General features: G+C 46.3%; 1 protein-coding gene across 1 annotated transcript in view; it reads right to left on the reverse strand.

Annotated features, from left to right (window-relative positions):
• Positions 1-1,631: 1,631 nt before the first annotated feature.
• The window catches only part of LOC311235452 (glucagon receptor-like), a gene marked incomplete at both ends in the record, with an annotated part of 71,159 nt that continues 46,904 nt past the window's right edge, over positions 1,632-25,886 (reverse strand). Inside the window, 5 exons of the mRNA XM_084322913.1 lie at positions 1,632-1,703; positions 11,881-11,922; positions 12,848-12,986; positions 15,482-15,576; positions 15,734-15,803. Coding sequence (XP_084179039.1) covers positions 1,632-1,703; positions 11,881-11,922; positions 12,848-12,986; positions 15,482-15,576; positions 15,734-15,803 — 418 coding nt within the window. The remainder of the gene's footprint in view (positions 1,704-11,880; positions 11,923-12,847; positions 12,987-15,481; positions 15,577-15,733; positions 15,804-25,886) is intronic.

Below are 25,886 nucleotides of genomic sequence, written 5' to 3' on the forward strand. Positions count from 1 at the left end.
TTTAGGGGGCGTGATCAGATCACGCTTGATTGACAGCTCCCTTTTAGCTGAAGTAGCTACCATTTCATTTGGTAAACAGCTTTTATCCAAAGCACTTTACAATTTTGTTCCTCACATTTGACCCATTCACTCACAGATTCACACACCGACGGCGGAGGCGACCATGCGAGGTGCCAACCTGCTCATCGGGAGCAATCAGGGGTTAAGTGTCTGTTTCACTGCCACAATACAGAAGGTTAACCCTTTCACTGCCACACGACAAAGGGTTAACCCTTTCACTGCCACACTACAGAAGGTTAACCCTTTGCATCATTTTACTATCTATTCTATTATTTACTCTGTCTATTGCTTTTTATTACAGGTTCAAAACTGTCGGGTATTGAACTGTGTGTGTATCGAGCAGAAGAGACTGTCATGAGCAGGAGACTACTGTCTGATACGGCTGGCCTTAAAATGTGCATTTGTGGTGTCAGGCAACAGGAGACTGTCATGAGCAGGGGAGCCTGTCAGCTTTAATACTGTCTGATATGGCTTGCCTTAAAATGTGCATTGTGGTGTCAGGCAGAAGAGAAGACTGTCATGTTTTGAACTATGGATACCGAACAAAGGTTTGGGACGGCTTTGAACTGTTGAAACAGTAATTCAGAACAGTTTTACCATTGTACGACTTTGAACTGTTGAACAGTAATCCAGAACTATTTTATTGCACTGTAAAATATATATATCTTTTAATCTATTCTACAATTTTATTGCACTGCACTATTTTACTCAGTCTATTTCATCTTGAATCAAACCATAAACTAGGTGGCCTGTTGGGATGTTAGATCCTAATGTGAAAAACTGTGATTTTATATGTCTGCACTTTATGCCTGTCTTTTTTCTGTTGTGAAGCACTTTGAGCTGCAGTTTCTGTATGAAAGGTGCCGTACAAATAAAGTTTATTATTATTATTATTATTATTATTATTATTATTATTATTATTATTATTATTATTATTATTATTATTATTATTATTATTATTATTATTATTATTATTATTTATTTTTATTATTATTATTATTATTATTATTATTATTATTATTATTATTATTATTATTATTATTATTATTATTATTATTATTATTATTATTATTATTATTATTATTATTATTATTATTATTATTATTATTATTATTATTACTACTTTTAGTATGATAGTAAAGGGTTAACCTTCTGTAGTGTGGCAGTGAAAGGGTTAAGGTACATGTGTTTTGCTATAAACGACCACATTCAACGTCAAACGTAGTTCAATCTGAATCCGTGTTCTGCACGACGTGCGGGGGGCACTCAGCGGGGTCCCTGAGGTGTATAAGGAAGGACACGACCCCGCCCCCCTCCACGGGCCCGCCTCCATCCACGGCCCCGCCTCCCTCCACGGCCCCGCCTCCCTCCACGGGATCCCCGCCTCCCTCCGCGGGGTCCGCGCCTCGGGCAGAGGGACAGTTCAGCAGCGACGTGTCCGGTGTCGAGCCCCGCAGAAGCCCCGGCACGGGGGGGGAGCCGCCGGGCAGAGCTCTCGTCGGCGTGGCGGAGGACCTGTTGCGCACCGTGCCGATGGAGAAGGGCTCCACCCTGGACTCCCACACGGTCAGTCACTGTCCACAGCACGCCAGCTTCAGCTCCGACCTCCAGGACCGCAGCTTCTTCATCAGCTCGGACCTCACCTGCAACACAGAGGTTCAACATGTGGAAGATTCCTTTCATGGCCTTTTGTTAACACCTACCTCCCCCCACCCTGAACCCTAACACCTACCTACCCCACCCTGAACCCTAACACCTACCTCCCCCACCCTGAACCCTAACACCTACCTACCCCACCCTGAACCCTAACACCTACCTCCCCCACCCTGAACCCTAACACCTACCTCCCCCACCCTGAACCCTAACACCTACCTCCCCCACCCTGAACCCTAACACCTTCCCTCCTGCCTGAACCCTAACACCTTCCCCCCTCCTGTCTGAACCCTAACACCTTCCCCCCTCCTGAACCCTAACACCTTCCCCCCTCCTGAACCCTAACACCCCCCCTCCTGCATGAACCCTAACACCTTCCCTCCTGCCTGAACTCTAACACCTTCCCCCCTCCTGCCTGAACCCTAACACCTCCCCCCTCCTGAACCCTAACACCCCCCCTCCTGCATGAACCCTAACACCCCCCATCCTGCATGAACCCTAACACCTTCCCTCCTGCCTGAACTCTAACACCTTCCCCCCTCCTGCCTGAACCCTAACACATTCCCCCCTCCTGAACCCTAACACATTCCCCCCTCCTGAACCCTAACACCCCCCCTCCTGCATGAACCCTAACACCTCCCCCCTCCTGCCTGAACCCTAACACCTTCCCCCCTCCTGAACCCTAACACCCCCCCTCCTGCCTGAACCCTAACACCTCCCCCCCTCCTGAACCCTAACACCTTCCCCCTCCTGAACCCTAACACCCCCCCTCCTTCCTGAACCCTAACACCTTCCCCCCTCCTGAACCCTAACACCTTCCCCCCTCCTAAACCCTAACACCTTCCCCCCTCCTGAACCCTAACACCTTCCCCCCTCCTGCATGAACCCTAACACCTCCCCCCCTGAACCATAACACCATCCCCCCTCCTAAACCCTAACACCTTCCCCCCTCCTGCCTGTGCCCCTCACCCTCTTGTCTTCACCCACCTACCTGGACATTTTGTTAAACCATCATATTGAACTTTAGACATCATCTCCTGATCATTATACTTTCAGACAGCAATTCAATATTCCTTTTTTAATATCAATGAAGAAATCAGGGATTTTCATCATTCATCATTACACTCACTCACTCACTCACTCACTCACTCACTCACTCACTCACTCACTCACTCACTCACTCACTCACTCACTCACTCACTCACTCACTCACGTTAGCCAATTGACCTACTCACTGTGGTTCCAAGACAAGGCACTCTGTGGAAGTAAGACCAGTTCTGTTAACGAGCCATCAGCTGCATAAGCAAGCTAGCGCTGTCGCAGTGAAGCCTCACCAACGATTCCAGGTGTCAAGTCAACTACTAATGAGTCGGTCGCAGTCAACCAGCACCTGCTAACAGGTCTGACCTTTTAGCTCAGCTGGTTAATGCGACCGTCTGTGGATCCTGCTATGGTCCCAGGTTCAAATCCACTCGGTTACACAAAGCATCAAGGTGGTCAGAGTTACTGTGATGCAGGCCTGATGTAAATGTCAGTATGGCTTTGTATTTATATTATATTCAAGATTGAAGATTCAATCGTTTATTACCATTTCAATGACACATTGATTGTACTTTGTCTTGGTGAGTGCACAGGTAAACAACAATCATACACATAACAGTACAGTATAACACTCTTCAACATAATCAGTCTGGTGCATTTAAGAGTCTGAAATGTATGTTTCATCATGTTGAAGAGGTCCCATGGGGATGTGGTTGATCTGGGCATCATACAGTGCCTGAACAGATGGTGAGGAGTTAAGGGCCTCTGTTAAAGTTATGTGATGTATACGATTGCATGTAACTGTCTAACTGTTTCCACAAGAGGGCGCTATAGGCGGAGCTATTGACGCTGGCGCCAGGTAAGAGGGTATTTAAGGGAATGTTCCCTCCCTCTCTGTCTCTTCCCATCTACCTCTCACAGAGAGAAGGTCTAATGCTCAATGTGATAATAAACCACGCCGATTAAAGGCTGAAGTGAGAGGACCTTGTCGTCATAACCAAGTTATTGTCGCCCCGTAAGTGACTCTGTCAACAGGTTATGGGCCCAGATCACGCAGGGGCGAAATAATAAGGGTAGCAAGTTTAGCTAAAGTATAGGCTAGTTCAGCACTGGGAGCACCGCGTGGCTAAAGCTAAGCTAACGGGAGCTAAAGCTACGCCTACCATCAAAAGAGGATGGCGACCAAAGGGAAGAGCAAATGGCCCTCGTTCAACGGAAGAGCAGAGGACTATGAGCTCTGGGAAGAGCGATTGTTGTGCTGCATGACAGCGATCTTGACGGCCCCCACGGGACCACTAACGGCGGAAGCACGAGCCCTGGACACCAAGCAAAATGCCGACGCATACTGTGAGTTAGCACCACTGCTAGACGACACAAGCTTGGGGCTGATATTCCGCGACACTAAGGACAAAGGCCGAGAGAGCCTGAAAGTGTTGAGAGATATATCGGACGGGGAAGACCCAGAATCGTATCCCTCTACATAACACTAACCGCGCTGAAGAAGGCGCACACCGAGACTGTGACCGAATACGTCATCAGAGCTGAGCAGATCATTACGGCGCTTAAGAGTGCAGGAGAAGCACCAAGTGATGGACTAATGATGGCGATGGTTATGAGAGGACTACCGGAGCTGTACAAAACGTTCACACTACTGGTGACACACGGTTCAGCGGACATGTCGCTGGGAGAGTTCAAGGCCAAGTTGCGGAACTTTGAGGCCTCAGAAGACACACACCCAGTCGCCGCGGAGGCGGGAGAGAGGGTGCTGAAGGCCCGGGCGACACCGAGAGAGAAGACCAGGCCCACGACGGAGCTGGCGTGTTGGCGATGCAGAGAAAAAGGGCATCGGAAAGATAACTGCACAAAGACTGTTTGGTGTAGCTTCTGCAAATCCACGGGGGGCACACAGACAAAGTGTCTAGAAAGAAACGCGACCAGAGCGCACGGTACGCGCATGGACAAGATGGCGGCTGTGGACAAGATGGCGACGACGGTGGACGTGAGACGAGTCGAGACGACGCCCGGAGAGTAGCGGGACGAGAGGACTTCATCTTCGGGGCGCAGACAGCGTACGTCACCCAGCCAACGCAGCAGCAGCAGGCCCAAAGGAAGGGACTGATCATGGACACAGGTGTGTCGTCCCACGTCATCAATGACAGGAATCGATTCAAGAACTTTGACAACACCTTCGAGCCGGAGAGACACAGCATGGAGCTGGCAGACGGGAAGCGCACTTACGGGTTGGCGCAAGGGAGAGGAGACGCACAGGTATGCCTCATAGACAGTGAGGGGCGCCGGTGTACAGTGACGTTAAAGAACGCTCTCTACATACTGTACCCTCGTTCCCACAAGAACTATTCTCTGTAAAATCTGCTACTGCGAACGGTGCCAGTGTTCTTCAATGAAGGTAAAGATGTTCTTGTAGAGCCTGACGGTACACGATTTAACATAGAGGTGTACAAGAGAATGTATTATCTACGGACAGAGTGTAATGACAACGACAAGAGTAATAATAATGATATGTGTAATGTGACTGTCAGTCACGATATTCAGACATGGCATGAGATCATGGGTCATTGTAATTACGAGGATTTACTGAAACTGCAAGCAGTGACAGAAGGCATGCACATTAAAGGTGAAAAGCGTAGACCTGACAAAGAATGTGAAGTGTGCATAAAGGGGAAGTTCACTCAATCGAGAAACAGAAGTCCCACAGAAAAAGTAAAGGTACCACTTGCGCTAGTTAACACAGATCTAGCCGGTCCAGTAAGCAACGAGTCCATAGGTGGCTTTAGGTATGTACAGTCTTTTACAGATGTGTGTACAGGGGCAGTGTTTGTTTACTTTCTCAAAGCAAAGAGTGACACACTCCAGGCCACGGAGAAATTCCTGGCAGACGTAGCCCCTTATGGCAACATAAGATGCTTGAGGTCCGACAACGGAACCGAGTTCACAAATAGAGAGTTCCAATCACTGTTGAGAAGGAACAAGATAAGACACGAGACGTCATGTCCGTACTCCCCACACCAGAACGGGGTGGCAGAGAGGGAAGGACCTACTCTTTTCGAAATGGCTAGGGTAACTTACCTAAGAGTCTATGGCATTATGCGGTACAAGAAGCCGCTTACACCAGAAACAGGTGTTTTAATAAGCACAAGGGCACCACCCCGTATACAGCACTGACAGGAAAGAAATGTAATCTAGCTAGATTGCACGAATTTGGATCAGTGTGTTATGCTTACCAGCAGGACAGAGGAAAGCATGAGTCCAGATGTGAAAAAGGACTCTTTTTGGGCACGACAAAGGAAGCCCCGCTTTCCTAGTCTATTATCCCGGTAAAGGGAAAGTGCAAAAACACAGGCTAGTCAAATTTGTCACAAAGACAACATGTGAGAACGAGACTCAGACAGAGGAGCCAGAGCTGGACTCCAGAGAAAGGTGTGAAGAAACAGAGACACCTCAGCCTAGTGTACTTAGCACAGTCGTGCAGACAGACAGTCAGCAACCCCCAGAGGACGATGACGAGGAGCACCCGAGGGTGACGTCAAGTGCCCCATGCAGTGGGAGGTATCCCTCACGGGAACACAAATCCCCAAACTATCTGAAAGACTATGCCCAGAGAGAAAGTGACGAGGATGACAGTACACTTACCAGCATTGATTACTGCTACAGAGTAGTGAGTGGAGTACCTCAGTCCTTTAAAGAGCCCATAGTGTCCCCTGAATCAAGTAAATGGGAGAGAGCAATGGATGAGGAGATGAGGTCCCTAGAGGACAACCACACCTTTACTCTAACCAAGTTACCAGAGGGCAGACAGACAGTGGGAGGGAAATGGGTGTACGCAATCAAGGAGGGTATTGAAGGCCACGACAAGTACAAAGCCAGGTTTGTAGCTAAAGGTTACAGTCAGAGGGAGGGGATAGACTACGGTGAAACATTCTCCCCCACAGCCAATCTGACCAGTGTAAGGGTAGTGATGCAGAAAGCAGCTGAGGACAGTTTGATTTGACACCAGATGGATGTGAAGACAGCCTACCTGCATGCACCCATAGATAGGGAGATATAAATGGAACAACCTGAAGGTTACGAGAAGAAAGGAGAGAAGCTAGTGTGTAAGCTAGAGAAATCCATTTACAGCCTGAAAGTCTGGGCGAAATTGGAACGAGATGCTTCATACATGTCTCATTGAAGATCACTTCCTACAGAACCCAGTAGACCCCTGTGTTTACTCAAGGGAGTCAAAAGAGTCAGGAAAAGTGATAATTGTCATTTGGGTGGATGATTTGATCATCGCAGCGGACAACACTAGAAACCTAGAGCAGGTGAAAGGTATGCTCTCCACCAGATTCAAAATGAAAGACCTTGGCAGGTTAAAACATTTTCTAGGCATGGACTTCGAACAGTCTGCCAGTTGTGTAAAAATATCCCAGAAGAGATATGTGGAAAAGATCCTGAAACGACTACCAAGAGGATGCTCAGAAATTGACAGATGTAAAAATGTACAGAGAAGCTGTAGGTAGCCTCATTTATTTGACAACATGTACTCGCCCTGACCTATGTTTTGTAGTGAGTAAATTGTCACAGCATTTTGCTGATCGCACAGAGGAGCACTGGATTACAGCAAAACATGTTTTTCGTTATCTCAAAGGTACAGCAGATAAACAGCTTTGTTTCAGAAAGAGCAGCGAGGGCTTAGGGCTTAAAGCCTACAGTGATGCAGATTGTGCGGCAGACACCACAGACAGAAGAAGTACCACAGGGTATTGTGTGAGTTTGAACACAGACAGCTCACTGGTTTTGTGGAAAACAAAGAAGCAGCCCACAGTGGCACCGAATACATGGCTCTAGCTATGACAATACAGGAATGTATTTATCTAGAACAACTGCTCGAAGGAATGGATACCTATGTATATAAGAAAACTGTTGTTTATGAAGACAACCAGGGAACCATTGCCATTGCGAGAAACCCTGTGTGCCGACAGAGGTGTAAACATGTGGATATAAAATATCATTTCATCAGATCTGTCATCAGGGAAGAAAGGATGACACTTGTTTATTGTCCTACAGACGACATGGTTGCAGACGCTATGACGAAGCCTGTTTCCAAACTGAAATTGAGAAGATTTGCAGAGGTCATGTTTGGTGTGTAAATATTGCCTGTTATGTAGTATTGACTGCCATATCCTTACCCATGCACCGCTTGTTGTAAATGTTCTGGAGAGTGGGAAGCCCCCCTCCAATTGTGCGTTCGGCTGAACGGGCCACTCTCCGTACGGTCTTGTGCGGTGCTATTCCCAAACCAGGAGGGGATATTGCCAGTCAGGATGCTCTCTATTGTGCATGAGTAGAAGTTCTTAAGGATCTTCTGACTGACTTGGAACTTCCTTAGGCGCCTGAGGAAGTAGAGGCGTTGCTGTGCCTTCTTCACAACACTGTCAATGTGTGTGGTCCATGTCAAGTCCTCGGATATGTGGACTCCGAGGTACTTGAAACTGTTCACTCTCTCAACCGGTGCCCCGTCGATGCTGAGGGGGCTGTAGTCCCTGATCCCCGACCTCCTGAAGTCCACAATCATCTCTTTTGTTTTGCTGACGTTCAGGGAGAGGCAGTTCTCCTGACACCACTGCGACAGATTCTCTACCTCTTCCAGGTAGGCCCTCTCGTCGTTGGCAGAGATCAGGCCCACCACTACTGTGTCATCAGCAAATTTGATGATTGTGTTGTTGTTCCGCTGTGCCACACAGTCATGTGTGTACAGGGAGTAGAGGAGGGAACTCAGAACACAGCCCTGGGGGGCCTCTATGTTGAGCGTGATGGATGAGGAGGTGCAGTTGCCTGCTCTTACCACCTGGGGTCTACCCGTCAGGAAGTCCAAGACCCACTGGCAGAGGTCATAGTTCAAGCCCAGGTCCCTGAGCTTGGCTATGAGTTTGGAGGGGACTATGGTATTGAATGCTGAGCTGTAGTCGATGAATAGCATTCTCACATAGTTCCCCTGCCTCTTGTCCAGGTGTGATGCTGCTGTGTGCAGCACATGGGCTATGGCGTCCTCCGTGGACCTGTTGGGGCGATATGCAAATTGCAGGGGGTCCAGGTTGATGGGGAGGGAGCAACAAATGTAGCCCTTCACTAGCTTCTCAAAGCACTTCATGGCTATGGAGGTGAGAGCTACAGGGCGGTAGTCGTTGAGGCAAGCGGGCGTAGATTTTTTGGGTACAGGGATAATGGTGGACTTCTTCAGACAGGTGGGGATGACAGCCTGTTCTAATGAGTTAATGGGAGGAGGGGGGGGGGGCCTTGACTTGCAATGGATGAAATAGTGTATAGTGCAGCAATGCAAGTTCACAGTTCACAGTTATTGTTGTAATGTGGAAGTGGGAGTTATGTCACCGGGGGTTGGGGACGGGGGGTGCGGGGACGGGGTGGGATGCGGGGGGGGCAAGTTGGTGTTGATCGTTGAGCAGCCTGACAGCCCGTGGATAGAGGCTGTTGGTCAGTCTGCTAGTTCCGGACTGGATGGATCTATACCTTCGACCAGAGGGCAGCAGTTGAAAAAGATGGTGTGCTGCAGTGCTGGGTGGTACTGGTCTTGTAAGATGTTATTTACACGGCGTAGGCAGCGGGAGGTGAAGACTGTGGAGATATCTGGGAGGCTAGCTCCAGTGATCCTCCTTGCAGCCTTGACCACTCTGTGGAAGGCCTACTTCTCTGCCCTGGTGCAGCTAGAAAACCACACCAGTAGTCCGTACGTGAGTACACTCTCTACTGCGCAGTGGTAGAAGTTGGCCATCAGTCCCTGTGGGAGTTTAGCCCATTTAAGCTTCCTCAGATAGAAAAGGCGCTGCTGTGCTTTCCCCACAGCAGAGGCAATGCTGATCCCCCAGGACAGGTCATCAGACATCGTCACGCCCAGAAACTAAAATTTTGAAACCCTCTCCACCTCCTCATTTCCAATGAGGAGTGGAGAGTGGCTGAGGTCACCAGTCCTGCGGAAATCGATGATCATCTCCTTGGTCTTCGTGGGGTTGAGAGCAAGGTTATGACCATCGCACCACTCCACTAGTTGCTCAACCTCCCTCCTGTATGAGGTCTCATCATTTCCTCTGATGAGGCCAAGCACTGTTGTGTCGTCTGCAAATTTGACTATGAGGTTAGATGGAGAGGAGGAACAACGGTCGTGTGTGAAAAGTGTATAGAGAAGTGGGCTGAGTACACACCCCTGAGGGGGCCGGGGACGCGGCCGGGGATGCCGTCCGGTCCTGCTGCCTTCCTGATATTCACTTTCTTAAAGGTCCTCCTCACCTCATGTTCTGTTATCCTGAACACTGAATCTCCATCAGCAGCGCCCCCCCCTCCATTTCAGTGGTTTGTAGGCTGGTGTTGTTATTCACAGCCTCAAACCTCGCATAGAAGGTATTGAGATCATTTGCCAAGGAGATGTCACTGTTCAGTTTGAGGGAGGTGCCTTTGTAATCGGTCATCGTTCTGAGGCCCTGCCACATACCTCTAGAGTCAGCCTGTTCAAACTGAAGTTCAACTTTATCCCTATAACGCCGTTTTGCCTCTATTACTGCTCTCCTGACGTTGTATCTCGCCACCTTGTGGTCATTCATGTTGCCTGTCACAAGCCTGGCGTTGTAGGCTGAGGTGCGCACTTTCAGAGCCTCACGGACGGATTTATCTACCCAGGGCTTTTGATTTGGGTAAGCTCTAATTGTGGTAGAGGGGATTGTTTCTTCTAATAATAATAATAATAATAATGGATTGGATTTATATAGCGCTCTTCGTGACACCCCAGAGACCCCAGAGCGCTTACAGAGTCCATTATTCGTTCATACACAGTCATACCGGTGGTGGTAAACTACAATTGCAGCCAGAGCTGCCCTGAGGCAGACTCACGGAAGCGTGGCGAATAATCAACGCCTACGGCCCCTCCGACCACCACCAACATTCATTCACATGCATACACATTCATACGAGGCAAGTAGGTTAAGTGTCTTGCCCAAGGACACAACGGCAGTGGGATGGACATGGGCTTGAGCGGGATTCGAACCACCAACCCTTCGATCATTGGACGACCCGCTCTACCCCTGAGCCACGCCGCCCCACTACCAGAGTACAGACAAAGTCAAGCACCGTTTCAGTGTATTCGTTAATATTGGCTGTGTTATCACGGAACTACTAACTACTACTACTAGTACTACTACTACTACTAGTACTACTACTGCTACTACTACTAGTACTGCTACTGCTACTTGTTTCAAAGAAACAAGAGGAATTCATATCAAATTATATAGGATATAATGTGCTTTGTCTCAAGTGCCATGCTTTCTCCAAAAATCCTGCTAAACTGAAAATCTCCTCCACAAAAAAACAACTCAACATACAACTCTCAGACTGCCACAACAAATCCGTATTTACAAATTGAACTTTCTCAACTAAAACCCTCCTTAAGTCGGTGTACAAGGGGCAGAGAAAAACTAAATTAAATTCATCCTACACCACTCCCAGATCACAGAGAACACACAACCGCTCCTCCTCAGGTGTACCTTGGAATCTACCCACTTCCACAGCCAATGGCAAGGTGCCAGACCTCAACTGGGCACACAGAGACCTCCGTCTTCTCTTTAAGTTTAACATTACATAAGGTTCAGTAAAATACAAATTTTTTATTTCAACATAAGTTTAGGTTTTTTCCATATCTCCACCTTCCACTTATCCTGATGGATTGTTGATCATTTTGGTTTAATTATATTAACCTTACACTGCAGATTATTCATAAAGATCATACTTAAATCAGCAGAAGAAAAAATCATGGATATCTCTCTTGACCAGGGATGACCGTGTGTGTGCTCTGATCTTTTTAGTCACCCTATCATCTGGCAGCTGGACCAGACGACCCTGAATACAAAGATTGGCTTGCTTAATTTCTTGCGCAAGGTCATTAACATAAAGGCCGAACAAAGCGGGAGAAAGCACGTAACAGAGGATACGTAACAGAGCCCCATCTGCAGCTGAATGATGTTAGGACCGGCTCAGCAAATGTCGAGTGTTTCTCCTGATTGTGAATCTGGTGAGTGGGTTATCAGTCTACTATGGGATGGAACATGAAACGAAAGAACAAACCTCTTTATTAGAGTAGCAGTAGAGCACAGCCACAAGGAACCCCTGCAGAGAGACACAGACAGAGGAAAAGGACACATTATTATTATTATTATTATTATTGGTTAATAATAATAATAATAATAAACTTTATTTGTATAGCACCTTCCATACAAAAATGTCAGCCCAAAGTGCTTCCCAGCAGTAATGTAGACATAAATAGACATAAAATAGACATAGGCATAAAATGAGCATAAATATAGACAGCAAAATACATAAACTAAGCTTGACATGCTTCCCAGGTAGGAGACTTTTTTTTTTTATTTATTTTTTTTTATTGATCTTTTTTCCCCCTCCATTTTCCTCCGATTTTCTCCCATCCCAATGTTAGTTGTATGCCAATTCCCAGTCCCTTCCTGGTCGCTGCGCACTTACCCCCCACAGTCAGATCATCTGGGAGAGTGGAGGCTACCACGTGCTTCCTCCGACACACGTCCAGCCAATCACCGCTTCTTTTCACCCGGCAGCGCGGATTCTCATCGAGAGGGCGTAGCGTGTGGGAGGACCACACTATCCCCCTCAAGTCCTATCCACGCTTAGCAGGCGCCCCGACCGAACTGTAGGAGTCGCTGTTTACAACGACCCGGACCCACCCCGCCAGCTTCTCCCACCCTCTAATACAGCCAATTGTATTAGTGCAGAAGGCCAGCCAAGCTGGGACATTTTTCTTTCTTAAAGGTGCTGTAAGTGATATGTCTTTGTTTAAATGAGCTCTACATTCTGACAGCCAGTAACATGGGTCTCCAAGTCCCTGCGCTCTGCAGTAAACACAAAATATCTTTCACACGAAATTATTTCCTGGTATCCCTTCCCACTTTATCCAATCAGGAGAGAGAGCCCTAGATATTTTTACTCACAGCACCTTTAATTACCAACATGTGGCTGGTGTTCGTTCACATGATGTCACCACAACTACTGTAGTCAGGCTCACCTGGAACGAGTTGAGGAAGAGTGTGAAGAAGACCTTGACGTAGCGCAGAATGCCGGTGGTTTGCTCGTCGGTGGCAAAGATGAATATGACTTCATGGATCCCAAACAGAGGGATGAGGGTCAGGGTTGCCTTGGCCAGTCTTACCAGGACACAGGGAACAGGGATCTGTCACTCTCCACAACCCATTCTGACACTCTCCACAACCCATTCTGACACTCTACACAACCCATTCTGACACTACAACACATTCTGACACTCTACACAACCCATTCTGACACTCTACACAACCCATTCTGACACTCTACACAACCCATTCTGACACTCTCCACAACCCATTCTGACACTACAACACATTCTGACACTCTACACAACCCATTCTGACACTCTACACAACACATTCTGACACTCTACACAACACATTCTGAAGACATTCTGACACTCTCCACAACCCATTCTGACACTCTACACAACACATTCTGAACACATTCTGACACTCTCCACAACACATTCTGACACTCTACACAACACATTCTGACACTCTACACAACACATTCTGACACTAATAATAATAATAATAATAATAATAATAATAATAATAATAATAATAATAATTCTTCTTCTTCTTCTTCTTCTTCTTCTTCTTCTTCTTCTTCTTCTTCTTCTTCTTCTTCTTCTTCTTCTTCTTCTTCTTCTTCTTCTTCTTCTTCTTCTTCTTCTTCTTCTTCTTCTTCTTCTTCTTCTTCTTCTTCTTCTTCTTCTTCTTCTTCTTCTTCTTCTTCTTCTTCTTCTTCTTCTTATTATTATTATTATTATTATTATTCTGACTCTCCACAGGGTGGGTAATCTAGTGGTGGGAGCAGTGAGTGGGTGGGTGTCTTGGTCTAGTGGTGAGAGCTGTGTTTGTATCAGGGTGGGTGTCTTAATCTAGAGGTGAGAGCTGTGTTTGTATCAGGGTGGGTGTCTTAATCTAGTGGTCAGAGCTGTGTTTGTATCCGGGTGAGTCTCTTAGTCTAGTGGTAAGAGCTGTGTTTGTATCAGTGTGATAGTCTTAGTCTAGTGGTGAGAGCTGTGTTTGTATCAGTGTGAGTGTCTTAGTCTAGTGGTGAGAGCTGTGTTTGTATCAGGGTGGGTGAGTGTCTTAGTCTAGTGGTGAGAGCTGTGTTTGTATCAGCATGGGTGTCTTAGTCTAGTGGTGAGAGCTGTGTTTGTATCAGCATGGGTGTCTTAGTCTAGTGGTGAGAGCTGTGTTTGTATCAGCATGGGTGTCTTAGTCTAGTGGTGAGAGCTGTGTTTGTATCAGTGTGAGTGTCTTAGTCTAGTGGTGAGAGCTGTGTTTGTATCAGGGTGGGTGAGTGTCTTAGTCTAGTGGTGAGAGCTGTGTGTGTATCAGGGTGGGTGTCTTGGTCTAGTAGTGATAGCTGTGTGTGTATCAGGGTGGGTGTCTTAGTCTAGTGGTGAGAGTTGTGTTTGTATCAGGGTGGGTGTCCTAATCTAGTGGTGAGAGCTGTGTTTGTATCAGGGTGAGTGTCTTAGTCTAGTGGTGAGAGCTGTGTTTGTATCAGGGTTGGTGTCCTAATCTAGTGGTGAGAGCTGTGTTTGTATCAGGGTGGATGTCTTAGTATAGTGGTGAGAGCTGTGTTTGTATCAGAGTGGGTGAGTGTCTTAGTCTTATTAAAACATTACAATTTTACTTTTTATTTATTTCTATTTCTATTTAATTTCTATATGTTTTGGGCCCTTGATGTTGTGGGTTTGGTAGTCGCGGTCTCTGGCTGGTGTATCGGGGAGGCCATCATCTCGGTGGCTCGGCTTGGGTAGGGTGGGGGGGTCTCGTATGTTGTGGAATCACTGCACGTGGGGTGGGGCTTTTTGGGCCCTCGGTTGCTGTGGTTTTGATGGTCTTGGCTCTGGGCCGTGGGGGCCCCAGGTTTGGGGTCTCAGTGAGACGTGGCGCTCTGGTTCCCTGGGATGCTGGACTTGGGGTTCTCATGGGCCGGGGGCCGTGGCTGTCGGGCTGGGGCAGGTGGGGACTTGAGGGGCTCCGCTTTATGTGTGGTGGGCCTGTGATCTATGGGGGTCCTGTTTTTTGGGTTGGATAGTGGGGGTAGGTGGACGCTCCTATGGTGTTCTGGTCTGCTGAGCTTCACCTGAGTTTCTTTCCCTTGTTTTTCCTTCTCCTTTATATATTTAATTTATATTGCAACTAATTGATTTAATTTAATTGTCTTGTCATTATCATTATTGTTATTATTATAGTTGTTACTGTCCTGTGATGTCTTGTTTCATGTAAAATAAAGAAATATTTGATCACAAAAAAAATAAAAACATATTGTAAATGTTATAAGATTTATTCTTCTTCCTGCTCCTTTTGTCCATGGAATGTTATTTATGATTGTGTAATGAAGAAACTCTGAGTGTATGATTCCATGTGGCAAATAAAACTCTGAATCTGAATCTGAAATCTGAATGTACCTTTTTTCCTGTGGTTGATTAGTACTTTATTTACATTTTCTGATCTTGCCATATCCATATCCCCCTTTCCTGTCATACAATCCATTATCTTTTCTGAGGAGGAATTAAGCAAATAATCTAATAAATCATCATTGACTTCACTTTTCACTGTCGAAAACCTACCGGAGTTTGTAATCGGGGTAAGCGTTTTGGTTGTTGCTGGCTCGTAATTTGGAAAGAATCATCTTCAAGATCTTTAGGAAAATCATCAAGTTGATCTGTTGGTAAGATAATAAATCAAACAACATTTGCATTTTGTGCGTTAAAGTGTACTTTTTTATCCACAGTATGATGCGTTCAAAGTATGCAAATGTAGATTTGTACACATTGTACAAATGTGTAAAAATCAAACAAAATCAACGCGGCTCTCCTCACCAGCGAGGCGAAGAAGATGGGGAAGCGGATGATCCACCAGTAGAGCATGTTCTCATTGATCGCCCAGCACCTGGGAACATGTATTGATGTTATTGGTCTACCTCTGGTCCACAGCCGGATCAATAGGGCACATACCAGGGATGTGCACAGACATTTGGAGGGGCTATAGGGTCTAGGGAGGTGTAGTGGTTACGTCACACGTCATTGTTGTTTCCCGCGTGGTCCACCCCACTTGAAACTGCAATGTATTCTCACTGCAAATGTACCTCGCGGAAAAAAATCTAATCTACGAATTCCAATCTGGCTTCAGAACATCCCACTCCACTGACACATGCCTTCTCTATTTGAACGACCACATCAAACAAGAGGTGGACGCGGGCAAATACTGCGGCATGGTCATGCTGGACCTACAAAAGGCCTTCGACACTGTCAATCACACCATTCTGATTGACAAGCTAAAAGCAATTGGTTTTGATAGTCTATCAGTGAGCTGGATGCAATCCTACCTGGAAGGGAGAGAACAGATGGTGGAGGTAAACGGTACCCTATCCCCCCCCTCCCAGTGAGCTGTGGTGTTCCACAAGGAAGCATACTAGGACCACTACTGTTCCTAATTTATGCAAATGAAATGTCGTCAGCTTGTGACTGCAACTTGTTCCTGTTTGCGGACGACTCAGCCCTGCTGGTCTCTGACAAGAACAAGTTACAGGTTGAAAAAACCCTCAGCTCGGAACTAGGCAAAATCTGCATATGGCTCGCCGATAACAAACTATCATTACACATGGGCAAAACAGAGTCCATTCTCTTCGGTTCAAATAACAAACTCAGCAAGACCGACGGCTTCTCAGTTACAGTGGGTGACAATATTGTCACAAGGAAAGATGAAATTACCTACCTGGGTTCCATCCTAGAGGCTAATCTTTCCTGTGACAAAATGGCATCCAATGTAATAAAAAAAGTCAACAAACGAACTCGATTCTTGTACCGGATCTCCTCTCTGGTAAAGAAGAATACACTGAAGACTCTGGCAGGAGCACTCATTCAAGGGTACTATGCTTGCACCTCATGGTACCAAAGCACCTCAAAGGCACTAAAAATCAAATTACAAACATCTCAAAACAAACTAGTCAGACTACTGCTTGACCTGACTCCTAGAACCCACCTCACCCCTGCCCACTTTGACAACCTAGGATGGCTTAGAGTAGACGACAGAGTACAGCAACTTGCAATGGGCCTGGTCTACAAGATACACTACACGACCAAGGTACCCATGTACATGTCAAAATACTTCCCAAAGGTCAGTGAATACCACGATCACAACACCAAAGGGAGCTCCACAAATCATGTTAAACCCAGATTTGGCTCAAACAAGGGACTAAACACGTTTCGCAATTATGCCACATCAATGTGGAACGCCCTACCCAAAGCTGTAAAGGAATGTGAATCACTACCCACTTTCAAAAACACTCTCAAAGAACACCTACGGGAGACTGCAATTCGAAACTGGCCCCTACAAATGTCCTAACCCAGTTGTACAGTAAATGACCAAGTATGGCTTTGTCAGTATTCCAATGTACAGTGTACAGTGTCCTCCACCCACCCCCTACCCAACCCCACCCCACCTACCCAACCTCCTCCAATGTACAGTTTCTACGTCAAATGTATATACACTCTTTTCTGGACACTTTTTGTACCACAAACAGTACTGTATTTGCAAATCTGGTATGTCATAAATGTATAGATGTAGCAGTACTGTCTATCTGTATGTCGTGTGTCATATATGTTATGATGAATTGAAAATGGGGGACCCTGATGTAAACAAGACGAAAGTCTTTCTCTGGTCTGCATCCCCTTAACAATTGTATGTATTGAGCTGTACTGTACCCATTCTGCAATCTGTTAATAACGTTTTCAATCAATCAATCAAAAACTCAATGGACACATTTCTAAATCGTCTCGTTTAAAACAAATAAAGCATGAACATTGGCATGGTGTACCTTTCTTTTAATCCACTTTTTCTCCTTATTTTCTATTTTTCTCCCATCCAAATTTAGCTGTTTTCCAATTCTCCCCTCCCCTGTCTTGAACGTTGCTCGCATATGCCCCCCACAGGTCGGTCGTAGGGAGGATAGAAGCCTTGCATCACGTGTCCCCTCCGGTACACGAGGAGGCAGCCTGTCACATCTTTTCACCTGCCAGTGCGGACTCTCATTTGGCGAGGTGTAACGTGTGGGAGGCTCACACTACCCCGCTATTTCCTGTCTCTGCTGTGCAGGCGTCCCCCAACCGACCTGTAGGAGTCGCTGTCCACAACGTCCAGATTACCACCCAACGACTTCCACCCACTGACTCTGCCAATTGAGCCAGTATGACGGCCGGCCCAAGCCGGAGGCAACGCCGACAGCCGGATTTGAACCCGGTGTCTCTTGCGTTGGTGACGAGCGTAATGTCCGCTGCGCCACCCATCCGCCGACACATGGTGTACCTTTCTGTGCGTATTCATCCACAATCTATAGCTCAACATGAAAGAAATCGCAATTCATCGTAAAAGTAGCAAAATAGCAACGTTTATGTTTTCGTTCACTGAGAAATTACACAATGGCCGTGACGTGTATTAGGCGACAGCACTGAACGACAGGCATTCTACTGGTAAGTGTAGTTATTTTTTAACTAATTAAACAACCTTTTAACTAACTTTATCTCAACCAAAAATGCTTAAACAATAATGTTAGTGATAGAAGGGAACAAATTATGTGCAAAAATGGAAAGCTTGCCAATGTTCATGAGGCAGAATTATTACAACAGTGCCCCCAAAAGTCAGAAAATAAAACTACAGACATCACAAAACAAGCTAATCAGGGTAATACTAAGGCCCCGTTTAGACGGAAAACGCTAGCAGGTGAATCCGCAAAAATATTTTTTTGGATGTGCCTTTAGTTTATACGGAAACGGCGTTTTTACGGGGTGAAACCGCAAAAAAGTGAGACTACCTTCCAGGGTGGAATTCCTAGAAACGATAAGCCTTTGCGCTCTCATCTAAACTGTCAAACCGCATAAAACGATGACGAAAGGGTTGTCAAGGCTCTCGTCGCGTGTACTGCTTACATCACAGGTATGCGTCAGTAGCCTAGAAGCGTAAACAAAGCATGTCTGATTCTATCCATGGCGATCACCTGAAGGCTACATTGGCAGTACTTTTAAATACACAAGAATCTGTCCCGCGGCGTGACTGGACCCACTGTCTGTGAGTGACTCTGCTTTGGTCCAATCACATTCCCCACCCACAGTCTGCGAATCAGAGGCAGAGTAGGGCGGGTCTTCACAGCACGTCATGTGACATATGCGCCAATCGTGTGACAGCGGGGCTCAGTCGTCTGGAGTCGTTACAGCCTCGTCTGCACGGAGAATTCCATCCAAAACGATAGTCTAAACGCAAAATTAAAAGTGAAACCGTAAGACGACTTTTGCGGTTTCTGTTCAGACTCTCTCCGTCTAAACGTAGCCTAAGGCTACCTGCCCGAACCCACCTTGACCCAGCTCACTTTGAGATCATGAGATGGCTTAAGGTGGAAGACAGAGTAAACCAGATAGGGATGTGCCTAGTTCACAGAATAGTGCACGGGGTAGTGCCAGTATACTTTAACAACTACTTCAACCGAATCAGAGACACCCATGCATACCAAACTAGGCGCAGCTCAACTGACTTTGTGCCAGTCAGATTCAGGAGCTGTATGGGGAAGGAGTCATTTCTGTATTCAGCAGCTATCTATTGGAACAGTCTGCCCAGTGACCTGAAAATCGTAGACAATGCCGTTAGATTCAAGTCCAGCCTGAAGACATGGCTCAAAAGGGACTATACTTGACCTAGACACTTAGTGTAACGGATCCCCGTATATTGAGTGGCTTATAAACGTACTGATGGTCGAATCACTGTTTTATTTATCCTTTTACACAGTGGCGGCCGGTGGGTTTCGCCACTAGGGGGCGCTATACCAAACATATACCAAACATGTACAGTACAGTACCACGCAACACTCATTGCCAGACGTGAGCGATTCGACTCACGCTCACGGCAATGAATCGGCTCTTATGAACGAGTCGCTCAGCTGTTACTACAACAACACACAACCAGTCAAATAAAGTATAGTCTAGACTCTAATTCACAACTTGAAACACAATATATAAATAGAAAAGTTAGAAACAAAACTCGCCCGTCTACAAACACAGGCAGATCTCTCCCTCTCTCCTTCTCTCTCTCACACACAGCGCGACGTGGAATCGATTCGTTACACAATCAGACCTATTATATACCAAGAATAACTTCAGTATGAGTACAGGGCTGTACACATATTTTGCATATTGTTAAACGAGCCAAGGCTAGCTATTAAACTATCGATATGAATCGAAAATCTGGGACCCTGATGTAAACAAGACAAACGTCTTTCTCTGGTCTGCATCCCCTTAACAATTGTGTGTATTGAGCCGTACTGTATTGTACCCATTCTGCAATCTGTTAATAAAGTTCTCATTCATTCATTCATTCATTCAAACATAGACGATATTGAACAAGCCATAATCCACGTATTTTCAATCCGAGAGAGCTGCAGTAGTTAAATCAATGAGCCATCGAGATAGTCAGTGTGGTAAGTAACGTTATTATTGCATCCAAGATTGATACAGATACAGAGAGAGAGAGAGAGAGAGAGAGAGAGAGAGAGAGACTCACTGTTTAGTTGAACGTCCAGGGCCAAGTTAGCAGTTAGCCAAGTGTTAGCTCAGCTGAGCTCGTTGCCACAACACTCAACAAGTACACCTTTGTCCATTTCCGCTCGAACAGACTGCAAAACTACCTGGCGTTCTATCGCCATGCTCTAAGACAAACTCTAACCTTAACCAACTTTGAAAGAGTGCCTAAGCTTAAGAACTTGCAGTCACGGCACGGCAAACAGCTGCATGCATCTCACAACAACACAACTATCTCAACCAAGCTAGAAGCTAGAAATTGGATTCGGCCAATCAGATATCGTCTCTGTGAAATTCTGCCATGGAAAGAAATACTGGCGTCGGCCAATCAGAGAGCGTCTCCGCGAAATGCGGCTATGGAAAATCCTTCACGGAAGTTCACGCTGCTGGCTAGACCGCTTCAAATCGCGCTCGGATTCCAACATAATAGTCATATTTCAACGCACAACGCCGTATGCACTGATTGGCTGTGACGGAGACAGCGATCAAACTGTGACGCGCACGCAGAGCGCTATCGCGTATTGCCCCCGAGAAATACGAAAAAATAAAAAAAATAAAAAAAACGTGATGTCACTTCCTGCTCTGGAAAACGGTGTTTTCTTAATTTAGATAATAACGTTATATTGTGCATTGGAAATACAAACATACTTAAAATGAGTAAATATTATTAATTTTAAACATGTTTATATTATTTATAGGGCTATAAAACACAAAAACGAAAAAGTTTTATTCTCTTCTTCTCTGATTTAACAGCAGCTGGCCAGCAGGTGGGTCGGCGCCCTAGCGCCCCTAGTGGTAGAGCCGCCACTGCTTTTACATCATATTACATTTCCTTTTAAAACAATAACATTCTCACCGTAAGAGATATGGCCTCATACGGGTCCATTAAAACTTGTTGCCTATTCCTTCTCTCGCAATGCACTGTCAAACTGTCAACAAAAGCCAGTGACAGCGACCAGAAAACACTGCCTCGCGACATGGATTTACATAAATTAAAGTCACACACACAGGCTTCTATCAATTCTAATAACAAAAAAGTCCTGGATATTCATATTATATATAAATGTAAATATTCCTTTTTTTTATCCACTTTTTCTCCATTTTCTATATTTTCTCCCATCCCAATTTTGTATCATCCAATTCAACCCTCCCCTGTCACGAATGCTGTTTCTTGCCTCCCACAAGCCGGCTGCAATGTGGACTAAGTCATACATAGCACAAGTCCCCTCCGGTACTTGAGGTAACAGCAGTCGCATCTTTTCACCTGCGCAGCTCGATCTCTCAGTGGCGAGGAGTAACGCGTGGGAGGCTCACGCTGCCCCCGACACTTCCTGATTCTACTGCGCAGGCGCACCAACCGACCTGTAGGAGTCGCTGTCCACAACGCCCGATCCCCACCCATCAGTTTCCCACCCCCTAATACGGCCAATGTGTATTAGTACGGACGACCAGCTAAACTGAAAGCAATGTGGAGCACTGGGCTCGAACAGGCGAGCCCAGCGTCTCCAGTATTCGTGGCGAGCGCCTTGCCCACTACGCCACGTAGCCGCCCAAATGTAAATATTCCTAAACACAAATATTACACAGGTAATTACTCAAAAAATAATAAACCATTCTTGGGGTTATTTACACTCCCACCAAATTAAAATGTTTTTCTTTTTCTTTTCTTTTTACTAAAAGTAAACCTTCAAAACATATAATTCAATTCAAAACAATATCACATGTCATCAATGCATAGTGCTTAAACAGCTTCTAGCAATAAAACCAATTTCTGGACAGGCCGCTCCACTATGGAGGGCCTGCCGTTGCGCTCTCCTTTGTGGTTCAGTCCCTTATCTCCAAGCAAGATCTTGACCCGTCTCACAAGTCCATCCTTGCCCTGAATGACTTCTGAGATGCTCCCAAGCCTCCATTGGCTTCTTGGCAAGATGTCATCTTTGTCCATGACTACATCACCGACTTGCAGGTTCCTTTTAGTGTTATGCCAGCACTGTCTTGTCATGATGCTGTGGAGGTACTCCGTTTTCCATCTACTCCAAAATTGTTCTGTCAAGTATTGAACCTGACGCCATCTCTTTCGTCCATACAGATCCTCTCTTTCGAATTTGCCAGGTGGAGGCAAGGCTGCAGTGGATTTCATTGTGATCAGGTGGTTGGGAGTAAGTGGCTCTAAACTATTTGGGCTGTTTAGAGTATCGACCGTGAGTGGATGGCTGTTCACAATAGCCATGGTCTCATAAAAGAAGGTGCGCAATGACGCATCACTGAGCCTGCCAGGGGCGAGCAGCAGAGTGGCACTGAGGATGCTTCTCACAGTTCGTATTTGCCGTTCCCACACGCCTCCTGCATGGCTGGCATGAGGTGCATTTGTTACAAAGTCACACTGCTTTTCTGTGAGAAATGTGTTCAGTCTGTCTGTGTCCAACTCTTTCAAAGCAGCATTCAGTTCGTTTTTTTCACCCATGAAATTTGTACCTTGGTCGCATTTAATTTAACAGCACCTCTTAATGCAATGAAGCATCTCAGTCCATTAATGAAAGTGTCTGTGGACAAGTCTTCCAGCATCTCAATGTGAATGGCTCTAGAGCAGAAGCAGGTGAAGAGCAACCCATACCTTTTCTCTTGTTTTCTTCCTTGCTTTGTCAAAAAGGGGCCAAAACAGTCCATCCCACAGTATGTGAACGGTGCCGTGGGTTCTGTTCGTTCAACAGGCAAGTCACTCATCCGTTGGCCTTCAACTGGCCTTCTCAGCCTTCGACACATCACACAGTGACGGATGTAGGTTGCGACAGCTCTGCTCAGTCCACAGATCCAATAGCCACTGGACCTAATTTCATTGATGGTGAAGCCTTTACCCTGATGTTTCACTCTTTCATGATGATGGGCGATGATCAGATTCGTCATGTGATATCTCTGAGGAATGACAGTTGGGTGTTTGAATGTGCTCTGGAAAGATGAACGGCTGAGCCTGCCTCCGACCTTAAGCACACCCTCTGTGTCCAGGAAAGGGTCTACGTGGTGCAGCTTGCTGTGTCTTGGTAGCCGATGTCCTTTGCTTAGTAGCTTTATCTCATCTCCGTATGCTTGGCTTTGTATGTCCTTGATGATGAGTCTCTCTGAACTTTGTCTTTCATCAACTGTTGAGAGATCACATGATTTGACTTTTCTTGCACGCCGCAGGAGACGCGCTACTGCCTTGATGGCCTGAGACCAGGATGAAAACTTGTTCAGTCGGTCTACAAGGCTGACATGTTCTGAGCTCTTTGTCTGAAAGGTCTGAGCCTTTTTGACTTCTGGGTCACCGACGGGTAGTTCTGACGGCACCTCGGTTGGCATTTCTATCTCCTTTTTCCATAGAAAGCTAAGGCCAGTGAACCAATCAGAAGAGAGCAGCTCCTCTACTGTTTTCCCCCTGGATGCATAGTCTGCTGGGTTTTCATCAGTAGGTACGTGAAACCACTGCTTGGGGTCTGAGTCATGACGGATTTTCTGCACCCTGTTTGCCACAAAGGTGTGAAAGCGGCGAGCTTCATTATTAATGTAGCCTAACACAACCTTTGAATCCATCCAAAAGAACTCTTCTACATTACAGTATCTTAATTATTCTTTGAGCATATTGCTCACGGTGACTGAGACAACTGCTGCGGTAAGTTCTAACCTGGGTATTGTTGTGACCTTCAGCGGCGAGACGCGCGCTTTCCCCATAAGAAGAGCACAGTGAATGTTTCCTCTTTCATTCTTCAGTCTCATGTAAGTGCATTGGCCATAGCCTGTGGTGCTGGCATCTGAGAAATGATGTAGTTGTGTTTTGATCACCTTTCCAAAGCCAGCTGGCTGGTAGCAGCGAGCTACGTGTATCCTTTCCATCTTAGCAAGGTCATCTTTCCATTTCTCCCACCGTGGCTTCAGTTGCTCTGGAATCGGGTCATCCCATCCTGTTCCTTGATGGCACATTTCCTGGAGAATCTTCTTTCCATTGAGGATGTAGGGAGCTATGAAGCCCAGCGGGTCGTATATGGAGGCGACAGATGACAGGATGCCACGCCGTGTCGCTGGCTGGTTCTTTGATGTGACTTTAAAGGTGAAACAGTCACTCTCGACATTCCAGTTTATTCCAAATGCTCTTTCTAGGGCTGTGTCATTGAATGTGAGATTCTTTACCTTAATGTCTGTGGCGAGTTCTGTTGAGGGAATGCTCTGGAGAACAGCACAGTTGTTCGACACAAATTTGTGGAGGCGTAAACCTCTCTCTGCACACAGCTCACGTGCCTCTTTTGCCATTTGAATGGCCTTTTCAACAGACTCAACACTGGCAACACCGTCGTCTACATAAAAGTCTCTGGTAATGAACTGAGACCCTAATGGGTGTGTGTGACTGTGTTCTTTGGCGAGCTGCTTCAATCCGTAGTTTGCACACCCTGGTGAAGATACAGCTCCAAAAAGATGGACCTTCATCCTGTATTCTTGAGGTGGGGTGCTTAGGTTGCCGTTCTCCCACCAAAGGAAGCGTAGGTAGTCACGGTCCCTCTCTGAGACGTGAAACTGATGAAACATCTTTTCTATGTCATACATCAGTGCAATGCCATGCTGACGGAAACGAATCAGTACACCTGTGAGATTGTTGATCATGTCTGGGCCTGGGAGAAGGTGTTCATTTAGGCTACTTCCCTTGTACTTTGCCGAGCAGTCGAACACTACTCTCAGCTGCTCAGGCTTTTTGGGGTGATATACACCATGGTGAGGTATGTACCATTTTTCTCCATTGGTGCCTTCAGTACGTACCTCCTCTACGTCACCTCTGTCGATGATGTCCTTCATGTAGTTGGTGTAGTCCTTCTTGTAACTTTCATTTCCATCGAACTTCCTTTTCAGGTGACTGAGCCTCACAGCAGCAAGTTGCTTGTTATCTGGTAAGCATGGCCTCTCTCTGAAGGGGAGTGGCATCTCGTAATGTCCATGTTCGTTTATCTTTATGTTTTCCTTCAATTTGTCTAGAAAGATCAAATCCTCCTGAGAGACCATTTTGTCGTTTCCCTGAGTGTCTCTGAAATCCGTTTCAAGGATTCTGATTGCATCCATTGGAGTCACTGCAGGCATCTCCTTCACGGTTACTCTGTGACAGTGACCGGTTGACAGTTGTGGAGAGTGTGGTGTTGAACAGCCAACGATACTCCACCCTAAGTCTGTGAGAATGGCAAAGGGTTCATCATCTGTTCCTGTTATGACCCGCCTGGGTACAAGACTTCTTGGACAATTGTAGCCTATCAGTAGCCCCACTTCACAACTGAGGAGAGGCAGTATTTGGTCTGCGATCGCTGTGAGGTGGTGCCATCTTTTGGCCGTTCCGTGTGTTGGTATGTGTTCTCTATTTACAGGTATGCAGTCTTTGGTGTAAGCAGGAGGCAGATTG

Source organism: Notolepis coatsorum (assembly GCF_963971535.1).
Source record: "Notolepis coatsorum genome assembly, chromosome: 10".
NCBI lineage: Eukaryota > Metazoa > Chordata > Actinopteri > Aulopiformes > Paralepididae > Notolepis > Notolepis coatsorum.